The sequence below is a fragment of the Microcebus murinus genome, chromosome X (genome assembly GCF_040939455.1).
Source record: "Microcebus murinus isolate Inina chromosome X, M.murinus_Inina_mat1.0, whole genome shotgun sequence".
Classification (NCBI taxonomy): domain Eukaryota; kingdom Metazoa; phylum Chordata; class Mammalia; order Primates; family Cheirogaleidae; genus Microcebus; species Microcebus murinus.
Window position 1 is genome coordinate 38,007,670 of NC_134136.1, and position 12,908 is coordinate 38,020,577.

The 12,908-nt window shown below is 36.5% G+C and overlaps 1 protein-coding gene across 11 annotated transcripts in view; it reads left to right on the top strand.

Moving 5' to 3' along the window:
- TMEM164 (transmembrane protein 164) overlaps positions 1 to 12,908 on the top strand; it is a 159,736-nt gene that overhangs the window by 59,839 nt on the left and 86,989 nt on the right. For 9 of the 11 annotated variants that reach the window (XM_075999357.1, XM_012750166.2, XM_012750196.3 and 6 more), the window contains one exon: positions 2,638 to 2,687. The exons of 1 other annotated variant lie outside the window; for it this stretch is intronic. In XM_075999357.1, the coding sequence (XP_075855472.1) occupies positions 2,638 to 2,687 (50 nt within the window). Of the gene's footprint in view, positions 1 to 609; positions 684 to 2,637; positions 2,688 to 12,908 lie in introns of all 11 variants that reach the window. One more of the 11 variants, XM_012750142.3, reaches the window with a different exon arrangement.

A 12,908-nucleotide genomic window follows, 5' to 3' on the forward strand; every position in this document is an offset into this window, starting at 1 on the left:
GAGGCCTTGAGTTTACTGGAAATGGAATGTGATGAATTTGAGGTCCTTTTTCAAATCTGCTGAATTGGTATGTGTACCATACCAATAGCAAAGTTTGCTTAAAAAAGATACCGTCTCTTCTGGTAATGGGAATATTCAGACAAGATGAGAAAGGCCAAAGTGCTGATTAGAATGACTTGGCCAAATGAAAGTAACTGTTGGAAAGCTCACTCAGAGTCAAGACTAGATTAGCTACCTCAAGAGAAGTTAGATCCTTGACTGATGGGATAACAGAACAATGGATCAGGTTGGGACTGGAGGCTCGTTCCCTTTAGTAGGTTCCTGGACTTTCGGCATAGGGAAGTTGTAGATAAGAACCAGCCAAATGGAGTCATAAAGGAAATTTGCCCCCAATAATGTGCTCATCTTCTCTTGACTGTGGGTATAGAAAGGTAAAATTTTAATGTAGCACCCAGTGTTGCATTTTCACTTCTCTGTTTAGCATATTGGAAGTTCTTGGGTATTCCAGAAGCTCAGGAAGGCTGGTGACATGACACTTTGGTGACTCCAGAAGTATTGAGGATTTTTCCAAAGTGGTTGGGGCCCTTGTCTCCCCTCTCTATACTGTAGCTTCTGAGTGTAGCCTTTGATGGGCCTGCTGCTGGGTAACTATGTGCAGCCTCCAACTTGGTCCCTTGCCTAAGGTGAGTAACTTTACTGCTGGGTTAGGGGTAAAGAATACCAGCTTTGTTTATTTCTTTCTTGGCTTGTTCCTGAGGGATGGGGTGGGAGTGGGGACAAATTAATGTTTGGATAATTGAAATTCCAAGTCTACAATCCTTATCCAAAACCATTAAAGTCGTATGTATTTCAGAAACCAGAATTTTTTGGATTTTAGAAAGACAATAAAGTGCATGTAGAATATTTTACATATACTTCCAGTGGTGTTTGGAGCAGTACCGCACAGTCAAATACATTATTATTTTTGCGGAAAACATGTGAATATTCACCATAACTGGAATAAATAAAGTCTATAAATAGCCTTACCGCAGTTCCTGTCATGTTTTGCTATCACAGTAGCTTTGAAAAAAGACAAGCGTTCAGTTTTTAAAGCTTTTTGGATTTGGGAATTGCCAATAAAGGGATTGTGGACCTATAATTATCATTGGCTTTGTAGTTTTAATAAACTTGATAGTAGGGGAAAAGTCATGTTTTCAATGCCTATTTCCTTGGAGAGGTTATTTGGTGAGGTATTAAGCCGGTTGATGGACTCTTGACCATGTTCTTTTTAAGACCCTTTCTCTTTTCCATTCTTCTTTTTCTTCCTCTTGACAGGGATTCAAGTAGGTGTCCTTCCTTACAGTGGTTTTCCTTATAATACTCTTTTCTTCTAAATGTGGACTCTGAGAGAATTGAAGACCATCCAAATGCTAAAGAACATATATACATGCCAAAGCCAACAAGCCCATAATGCAGATAATATATATTAATAAGAGCTTTCAACAAGATAGGGATACATGCCAATGACTTCTAAACTATACCATAAAGTCACTGTAGGTGAAGGAACTCTAGAAACATGACTTTCACTCTTTTGTCAATCCTTAGTCTTGCTGAATGTCTTCGACTCCTGTAGTAGTTCAGTCCAAGGTCAAAGATTCAGCATATTAGGCTGTCAGGAGTGGTCGAAATCTCCTGAGGCATTTGTTAAACAATGCAGATTCCTGGGGATCCTTACTTGTAGAATCAGAATTCTTAATGGAGAACCCAGTAATGTATGTTTAACTAGCTCTTCTGGGGACTATTATTTATTTATTTATTTATTTTTTTGTCCTTCTTGATGTTTGAGAACCACTGTATGGGTGAAAGTCAAACTACCACAGCTGCAGGTTTTCAAAGGTTGTAACCCAGGCCTAGGTTACACCAAGTATCAGGGAACTGAACTGATGTGTTTCTTAGAATGACAAGGCTATTTTTGTCTGGTTAGACCTGGGAGGAGAATGGAAAAATAAAAACACCTAGGCATGCCTTGAAACAAAAGAATTGAATCAAAGGGAGGTTTAGAACCTGGGGGGTGGCAGTTTGATAGGGTTGCCAGATAAAATACAGGATGCCCAGTTAAATGGCGAATTCTAGATAAACAATGGATATGTTTTATATAAATATGTTCCATGCAATATTTAGGATGTACTTACAGCAAAACATTATTCATTGTTTATCTAGAACTTGTGTTTAACTGGGCATCCTGTATTTTTATTTGCTAAATTTGGCAGTGCTGAGTATTGATAAACTCATCTTCTCCCATGGAAGGCAAACCAGATGGCGTGTATGTGTGTTCCATGCTCAGAATCTATATTTACCTGCCATGGGTTAATAGCTTCTAAGACTCACTACTTGTGTAATGAAATCGAAGCATTAGAAATTTGAGTCTTGTCACTTCCTTCTCTGTCTCTCTCACACACGTATGTACACACACACATGCACGCATGTGCAAACACAAACACATACTTTGGGAAACCACCTGCTTGCCTTTTTAAAATTTTTATATTATATCTTTTGCGTTAGAGTTTTGGTTATTTTTTGTTTGTTATTGTTAAAATGACATTGTGTCACTGTGTCCAGCATTTTGCTTGCTAACTATTCTTACTTTTCCAATTGCAGATCTTTCTCCTGGCCTGCCCTCCATGTCGGGGAGCTATCGTCGTCTTCAAGTAAGAGAAAATTGTTTTTGGCCCTATTGCCCTTGCTATTCAGATGATTTTTGTCTGTTTCATAACAAAAGATGATGAGCACATTGCTGCCAACACCATGGGCTTGCATCACTTTGTCTTTGAAATTCCCCAAAGGACAACAAAAGTCTATGAGGGCCCACTGAAAAAAGGAAATGTTGTATGTGGAGATGTAATTTTTGTTAAGCCCTGACAATCCTTTTAGTAAATCCTTGTGGTGGGGGTTGTCTGGCCAAAGCATGTTCCTTTGGAATGTTGCTGCCCTGCTAAAGTTTCTCTTGAGAGCATGCTAGGGGCCAGACAGCTTCTCTCCTCTCAAGAATCTTGGTTTTGTGATCCTACTGCTCCACTGAGGATATGGTTCTTCACAGTGAAGGGCATTGTTCTTATGTTTGGATGGTTTTTTTTCCCTTAAAGTACAAATTAAAGTGAGGAGAGAAAAATATCACCTTCTTACAAGTCCTGACAGTCATAAAATAGCAAGTATCAAATCATTTAAGTATATTGCAGGAAAACCATGTTTCTCTAAAGGCAAGTTTACTGAAATGAAATTATCAAGAGTCCTGGAACCCTCATTTTAACCGCGAGTTGTGACCATCTCACTTATCAAACCTTTTATTAGAGTTGCTAATGAGAAGCTAAATCCACTGAATTAATTTCATCTCTTTTCCTCTTCCTTGACCCCCATTTTGGAGCTGTTCTGAGCAGTGAAATGGCCGCAAGCCAGAGGGAGGGAACAGGAAGTAAAGAGCCTAGCAGATTCTTAGATAATTGAGAGTGGTGTAAATGGCTTTCTGATTTACTTAAGTCATTAAAGTGTTACATAGGTGGAAAAGGACCCCATTTGCTGTTTCAAATAGCTCCTTGAAATAGCCACTTAGTCTCTTGCCTTAGGTGAGTAACTTTCTGCTAGATAAGGGGTAATGGATCCTGATTTCATATATTTCTTTACTTGGACAGCTCCTAAGGGAAAGGGGTATTTAACCCTATTTCCCTCCCTTGATTTTCCAAAATGAGCTCAATTACTCAGCGTAATGTTTTTAAAGTAACATTTATTGGTTTTATTTCATTTTTAAATGAAATAAAATCTACAATTCTCATTACAGAAAATACAGAGACACATAAAGTAGAAAATAAACATCACCCTTAATGCTACCACCAAGAGATAACTTTGGTTATTGCTTTTCTTTTTTTAATAAGCAGAGATCATATTGTATATTGAGGTGTTTATTGCATCTTTTCTAAATTTAATTTAATTTATTATTTATACGTTTATATACATGTATAAATATGATCAATGGATTAATTTTTTATAGTGGTCCTTTTTTTCTTTTCCTGTTTTTTGTTTGTTTCCTAGCTCTCTCTGCATTTTCACACCATTCTTGCATCTTGAATATTACCAAACCAGTATGTACCTTTCTGTATTTTTCTCCGTGCACATAGGTTTTTTTTCTCTCTCTCTCTCTCCTCTTTTCTCTCTCTCTCTCTTTCTCTCTCTCTCTCTCTCTCTCTCTCTCTCTCTCTCACACACACACACACACACACACACACACGGGGGGGGGGTTTGTAATGTTTTGTTCATTGTTTTTTTTTTTTTTTTTTTGAGACAGAGTCTCGCTTTGTTGCCCAGGCTAGAGTGAGTGCCGTGGCGTCAGCCTAGCTAACAGCAACCTCAAACTCCTGGGCTCAAGTGATCCTTCTGCCTCAGCCTCCCGGGTAGCTGGGACTACAGGCATGCGCCACCATGCCCGGCTAATTTTTTTTTTTATATATATATCAGTTGACCAATTAATTTCTTTCTATTTATAGTAGAGACGGGGTCTCACTCTTGCTCAGGCTGGTTTTGAACTCCTGACCTTGAGCAATCCGCCCGCCTCAGCCTCCCAAGAGCTAGGATTACAGGCGTGAGCCACAGCACCCGGCCTTGTTCATTGTTTGTTTTACAAAAATAGGATCTTGTATATACTTCTTGGTTTTTCACTCAACAATATCTTACAAATCTATCAAAGTCTATTGGTATAGTTTTATTCTTTTACCAGGCTGTAAAATATTTCACAGATTCACAACAGTTTATGTAGCCATCCCTCTATTAATAAATATTTACTTTCTTTCCAGATTTCTGCCACTATAATCAGTGCTGATATAAACATCATTGTGCATATGCCTTTATATATTGTTGCTTTCCATTTAGATAGGTAAATAGATAGATGGATGTAGATACAGGTTTATCGATATATATGAGTATTTATAGATCAAGTATTTATGTTAATTAAGAGGTGTTGTCTTATTGATTTACAAAGACAGGCTATTATATTTCACTTTTGGCTTTTATATGTAATACATGAGATTATTCTTTTCTTCATATCCCTATGAGCAACAGATGTTGTGGTTCTTTTATAATTTTGACAATCTAGATATAATTCCTTGGCTACTAGTAAATTCCACTACTATCTCATATTTTTGTTCAATTAAGTTTGTTCTTTTTTCAATTGTCTATTCATATCATCTGCCCATTTTCCTATGAGCCATTTATATTTGTCTTCATTAGTAATTCCTCTTGGCATATCTTAGATATCAGCCCTTTGTCTGCCATCATTACAGATATCTTTCCCAAATCTATGTGTATTTATTTTGCTGATGGTATATATTTCCATATACTCTTTTACTTTTTTTTTTTTTTTTGAGACAGAGTCTCGCTTTGTTGCCCAGGCTAGAGTGAGTGCCGTGGCGTCAGCCTAGCTCACAGCAACCTCAAACTACTGGGCTCAAGGGATCCTCCTGCCTCAGCCTCCCAAGTAGCTGGGACTACAGGCATGTGCCACCATGCCCGGCTAATTTTTTGTATATATTAGTTGGCCAATTAATTTCTTTCTATTTATAGTAGAGACGGGGTCTCGCTCTTGCTCAGGCTGGTTTTGAACTCCTGACCTTGAGCAATCCGCCCGCCTCGGCCTCCCAGAGTCTTTTTTACTTTTTATATATCCAAATATGACTCTTTTCTTGTATAGCTGCTGGGTTTCCAGTCTTGGTTGACATTGTTTCTTTTTTTTTTTTTTTCTTTTTTTTTTTTTTTTTTTTTTTTTTTTAGAGACAGAGTCTTATTCTGTTGTCTGGGCTAGAGTGCCACGGTGTCAGTCTGGGTCACAGCAACCTCAAACTCTTGGGCTCCAGCATTCCTCTTGCCTCGGCCTCCTGAGTAGCTGGGACTACAAGCATATGCCACCATGCCTGGCTAATTTTTTCTATATACATTTTTAGTTGGCCAATTAGTTTCTTTTTGTTTTTAATAGAGATGGGGTCTCGTTCTTGCTCAGGCTGAAACATTGGTTCTTAAAGATGGGTAACCATTTTTACTAGAGTAATACATTAAATTATCCCTACTTTTCTCTGAGCAGAACTACCATTTTTTTGGCTATTAAATGTTTTACATATTAGGTTCTACTTATAGATTCTCTATTCTGTTGCATCTGTTTGTCTATTTATGTACCCAAATCATATTAATTACCTTTTAAAAATATTTCTCTTGACTATTCTTTGGTACTTTTTCCTACATAGAAATTTTAAGATCACTTTTACTCACCCTCTTCTCCCAAACCCTACTGGAATTCTAATTAGAATTGCATGAAGTTTATATTTCAGTTTTAAATTATATAGCTCCTTTTACCTAAGAAATGCTATTTCTTTTTGCCTATTGAGATCTTATTTTATGTCTTTTGATTAGATTTATTTTTTTTTCATATCTGCCCTATGCCTTTCTTGATACATTTATTACTCAAGAACTTAGAGCTTTTTTCCCCTGTTGTGAGTGGAATATTTTTCCTCTTTCTATTTCCTCTATTTCCTCTATTCTTGCTAGAATAGTAAAAGGCTATTGATTTAAAAAATATTTACCTTCTCTCTGGCTATGTTAATCAAATTCTCTTGTTAATTCTGGTAAATTTTATTTCAGTTTTGTCTCTTCTTTCTGATGGCTGTACCAGTTATTTCATTTTTTGCTACATTTGCTAGAAACTCAAACAGAGTTAAATAAAATGGTGCTGGTGGGCTGCTCTGTTTAAAACTCATTTTAAATTGAAATGTTTTCTGTGTTCTTCCATATTTACTGTTGGTATTTGCTAAATAGTCTATTATATTTAAATAGCTTTCACATTTACTTAGAGATTTTTTTAAAGAAGGGGATGGTTGCTGTATTTTATCACATGCTTTTTTGACATTTATTAATCGTGGGTTTTTTCACTTAAGATTTTGATACAATTAATTATTACAATGATAGATTTTCTGGTTTTGAACCACTTTTAAAATACTGAAATAAATCTTGATCATAGTATATTATTATTTTGATACATTGCTGGATGCGATTTGTCAATATTTTATTTAGAACCTTGCTTCAGTATTCATAAGTGAGATTGGAGTCATTTGTTTTATATTTTCATCGAGTTTAAGGATTAAGGTTATGGTGCCCATGTAAAATGTACTGGTTCTTCTTCTCTGGCCTGGAATACTTTAATTACCCTGAGAAATTATGTGTCCTTTAAAGGTCAGATAAAACTCATCTGTGAAGCCATCTGGTCTTGGTGCCTTTTTCAGTGGGTAGACCTTTCCAGTGTGTTCTATGGTAATCAGTCTATTCAAATCTTTTTGGGGCTATTTTGGTCATTTGTATTTTGTTGGGAAATGATCCACTACTAAGTTTTAAAATTTGTTGCCATAAATTTAGTTGAGCATGTGGTATCCTCTTATTTTATAATTTAAAAAATATCTCCTCATCCGTAGTCATGTCTTTCTTGGAATTAATCTTGTCTGTTGTTCTGCTGTCTATTCTATATTTAAATCAGATTAGCAAGCACTTTATTTTTGGTCACTTCATAGAACCGTATTTTGGATTTATTTATCCTTTCCACCTTATTTCATTTGTTTTTTTCTACTGAATTTTCAGCTTTTTTCTTTATTGATTTCCTCTACCTGTTTTTTTCCCCTAATCTCTCAAGATAAGTATTTATTCCTTTACTTTTTTTTTTTTTGTAACAACTTGGATGGAATATTCCTTTACTTTTTGTTTTCTTTAATTACAGTTTTCTATTCTGCTTTGTTCATTTAATGATATAAGTTTTCCCCATTTTATTATAAACTTTTCATCCATATCATTTTTATTTTTATTTATTTTATTTTCTTAATTTTTTTAAGACAGAGTCTCACTCTGTCGCCTGGTCTAGAGTGCCATGGTGTCAGCCTAGCTCACAGCCACTTTAAACTCCTGGGTTCAGCCTCCTGAGTAGCTGGGATTACAGGTATATGCCACCATGCCTGGCTAATTTTTTCTATTTTTAGTAGAGATGGGGTCTCACACTTCCTCAGGGCTCAGGATGGTCTGGAACTCCTGAGCTCAAGAGTTCCTCCCGCTTTGGCCTCCAAGAGTGCTAGGATTATAGGCGTGAGCCACCACACCCAGCCACCATATCATTTTTAAATTAAACTTTATATTTTGAGATTATATATGTAATTATAGCATGAGGGGACTTCAAAAAGTTTTTGGAAAATGGAATTAAAAGATAAAAATATAAACTTTATTTCTCAACATAAGCTTTATAGAGTTCAAGACACTTTTTTAAGTGATGATACCAGCAATTTAGTCCATCCCTAAAGAGCTAAGGGTCCTAGGAACTTAGGTGTGTCAATGCAGCCTTTTTATAGATTATTAACTAAAGAAAATGGGTACCATTTATAGATTTTTACGTTTAGGAAACAAAAAGAAGTCAGAAGGAGCCAAATCAGGACTACAAGGTAATATCTAAAGATTTCCTATCGAACCTCTCACAAAATTGCCCTTGTTTGACAAGAGGAATGAGCAGGAGCATTGTCATGGTAGAGAAGGACTCTCTGGTGAAGCTTTCCTGGGCATTTTTCTGCTAAAGCTTTGGCTAACTTTCTCAAAACACTCCCATAATAAGCAGATGTTATAATCCTTTGGCCCTCTAAAAAATGAAGCAAAATGCCTTGAGCATCCCAAAAACCATTGCCATGAAATTTGCTGTTGACTAGTCTGCTTTTGCTTTGACTGGACCACTTCCACCTCTTAGTAGCCATTGTTTTGATTGTGCTTTGTCTTCAGGATTAGATTGGTAAAGCCATCTTTCATCTCCTGTTACAGTTCTTTGAAGAAATGCTTCAGGATCTTGATCCCACTTTTTAAAAATTTCCAGTGAAAGCTCTGCTCTTGTGTATAGCTGATCTGGGTGCAATTATTGTGGCACCTATTGAATGGAAAGTTTGTTCAACTTTATTTTTTTTTACGGTCAGAATTGTGTAAGTTGAGCCAATTGATATGTCTATGATACTGGCTATTGTTTCTGCTGTTAGTTGTTGGTCCTATTCAGTTAGAGCATGAACAAGGTAGACCTTTTCCTTGCAAATTGATATGGATAGTTTGCTGCTGCAGGCTTCGTCTTCAGCATCATTAGCATCATCTCATCCCTTTTTAAATTGAGTTATCCATTTGTAAGCCAATGGTTTCTTTGGGGGCATTATCCCCATAAATTTCTTGTGAAGCATCAGTGATTTCACCATTCTTTCACCCAGGCTTCACCATAAATTTGGTGTTTGTTCTTGCTTTAATTTTAGCAGAATTCATGTTGCTCTCATAGGGGCTCTTTCAAACTGATAGCTTATCCTTTTTGGTGCCTCAAACAAACTATAGTCTATTCAGACATGTTACAGTAAGTAAGTACCAATTTATTTTTGTGCAAAATAATTTTGAAATCCATGCATAGTTTTTTCATAATATACATTTTCATGAACTTTTTGAAGACCTCCTGTTTATTAAATATAATCATATAATACTATAGATGCAGTTGTCATAAAAAAGTATAGAGAAATACCATGTACCTTTTACCTAGTTTTCTCCAGTGGTAACCTTACAAAACTATAATACAGTATCTCAGCCAGGATATTGACATTGATACAGTCTTATATAGCAGAACAGTTGCATCACTGTGAGGATCTTTCCTGTTGTCCTTTTATAGCCACACCTACCACCCTCCCACCTATACCCTATCCCTGACCCTTGGCAACCACTGATTTGTTCTTCATTTCTGCAATTTTTTATTTCAATAATCTTGTATAAATACAGTTGTACACTATGTTGCCTTTGAGATTGACTTTTTTAAATCACTTAGTGTAATTCCTTGGAGATTCATTTAAGTTTTTATGATACACTCAATTTTTAATGGGTGCATATTCTAATATTATTTCATTGGTTACACATATGTGCAGTGTGAAGTTCTAAAGAAAGTAGACAGCTCTTAAAATAACTCTACTTAACATTAGTATAGTTCTTTACTGTTTTTAAAGTATTTTATCTTAAATTACCTCATCTAATCATTAAAGTAATGCTGTGAGATAGGGAAATACGTTGTCCATACCACAAATAAAGTATTTGGGAGCCAAGAAATTAAATAACTTGGCTAAGATTACATAGAGCCAGAATCAGAATTCCTATTCTTCCTTTTCCTGTTAATGCTCATGATCAGGTTTACAGTGTGCCTAGTCATGGTAGGAAACACTTGACATTGATTATCTCACTTAATCCTTCTAACAGATCTGTACTTCTATGGGAAGTACTAATAGTATCCCCAGTTAGATGAAGAAAACTGAGGCTCAGAAAGTTTAAGTGACTTAAGTTACTTGTATCTGGTACATGTGGGATTTGAACCAATGTCTTTCTGACTCCAGAACCCATATTCCTAATCACCACCTTATATTGAAGTGAATATTTTCTACTATTCCATTATTATTTAAATGGTTAAAGCATGCAAGCATCTTATTTAAAATTCCATAAATCTCAGTGTACACAGATGGGCAATGCTGTGATCATTATGCCAGTGTGTCCTATGAGTTCATTGACTAGCACTGTATACCTGTCTCTAGCTTTCTCTATGGGCCCTTTGCTGTGCCAGCCATGCATAAGTTTGCCAGCTTTCCAGCTAAGCAGGGGCTGGCATATTCTTCTGGAAGCATGCCCAGTCACTGCAGGAAAGGCGCATGGTGTGCACAGGCAAGCCACATGCCCTGTGCTGGGCAGGGGCTGGCAGTTCCTTTTGAGGTGAGGAAGAGGCAGGATTCTCCATAGGGTTCCTACAGTATACTTGACAAGGGGGAATGAGGAGGGTTCCTCAGTGTTCTGGCTAGGTCCTATAGTGCTTAATTTATATGCATCTCAGTTGGCAGGTGACTTCCTAAGTCCTGTTGCAGTAGCCTGCTGCTGGAAAGGCTGCCTCAGCAGAAAGCATGCATCCAGGATGTGGAGCTAAAATTGGAAGTGGTTTCCACGTGGCCTACCACCCTAGCAAGATTGGGCGTGGTACTTTTTTGATCTGTAATATCTCTAACTCCTAGAATTCCAGCCTGGCAGCCTTCTGCCTCTGAAGGCCTCTTATCCTCCCTGTTCTTGGCTCCTCATCTCTGTGGATGCTCATATAGCAGTACCAGAATTATTTGTTGTGTTGTGTCTGTACATGCAGTTCTGTTCAGTGTCTCTTTGAATCTGAGCCATTTTCTTTTTACTCATTTGGCTGATTTGAATGGCTCTTTCCTGAAGAGTTATCTATGAGTACTGTCAGTGTCCAAACCACAGAATCCTTTTTCTCACTTAGGTTTGAGTAAAACCAATATATCCTTAGAGACCATTTTGTGCTTACTATTTTGCTACTAACTTGAAAAAGTTACCTGTGTTGATTGCATTTGGGGAACCTAGACGTTTCTATAATATGAGCCAACCTACCTGGTTGGTTCTTAATAAGTAAGATTTCCTAGGGGAGAGGAAAAAGGATTGTGTTGCAGTATAGTCAGGAACCCTTCCAGCTCTCCCACACCTCTCACTGGTGGCTTCTCTTTTCCTTTCTCCTTGTCCCTTTCCTCAGTTTTCTTTCAAATTTCATTATGAAAAACTTCAACTATATACAATATTATGTTTATTACTCATGTTCATTAGCCGTTTATATATTTTATTCTGTGAATTGTCAACTCATGTTCTCTGCTCAGTTTTTGTATAGGGGTATTTCTCTTCCTGTTTATTTGCATGAGTTTTACATATAAAGAGTATTAATCTTTTATCACCTTTGCAGTAAATGTTTTCCCCACATCACCTTCTAATTTTTTGTTGATATCTTTGATGTATTTTGGTTTTACATTTTTATTGGTCAAATTGATTGATTTCCAAACCTCCTTCAGACCATGGTAATTTTTCCAGTGCTTTTATGCTTAAAAAGATGTTTCCTGTTTTAAGATCAGACAATCCAATTTTTAAATAGTTTTAAAAATATATTTAAATTGTTACTCCATCTAAAATTCATTTGCGAATAGTATGAAATAGAGATATAGCTTGTATTTCCCCCCAGAGGGTCATTTGAGCACCATTTGTTGAATAACTATTTTTCTATGATTATTGCTACTATACTTTTATTATAAATACATTCTTATATATGCTAGAGTTTATTTTTTGGGCTTGTTGTCCTACTCGTTGATTTCTCTGTTGGGTTTTCTGCCAGTTTTGTACCCTAATATTTGCATCAGCTGATAGGCCAAATTTCCCTTTGTCATCTCCCTGGCCTGCCACATTACCCACACTTTGTTCTTAGCTAGTCTCAACCATTTTTTTTTTCTTTCAAATGAACTTAAAATGTTTTTGTCAGGTTTTCCCCCAAATCCTGTTAGGATTTTGATTGGAATTACTTTAAACCTAAAGTAATTTTTATTTCCTTTTAATTTTTACTTACTAAACAGCTCTCTGTTTACCCAAACTTGTTATCTTTTCTTCTCAATATGTTTTATTCTAGTGGCTTCCTATACCTGTTTCGTAGAGTCCATGTTTCCTTGCATTCTATTGAGGATACAAACAGTTTTCTAAAATATTTCTTCTGGTTTATATACAAATTTCAGGCTTTTGTGCTACTTCCAAGGCTTCAGAATGCATTTCCCTTATGCTATCAGAGGCTTTCACCAGAACCATGCTGGGTTTTTGTATTATGTTTATGCATATTCAAAGGAGGCTCTCATTCATCAAAGACAAGGTGTGTAGATTGCCTTTTGACTGTTCTCAGGTTCTCTTTGGTATTGATTAGAACGCCTTTTCAGCTCCACTGTTGGCAGGCAGGGATGCACATAGTTTCTAGCCCATTTCCCAGTGTCTAGCAGCTATTCATCTAGTGG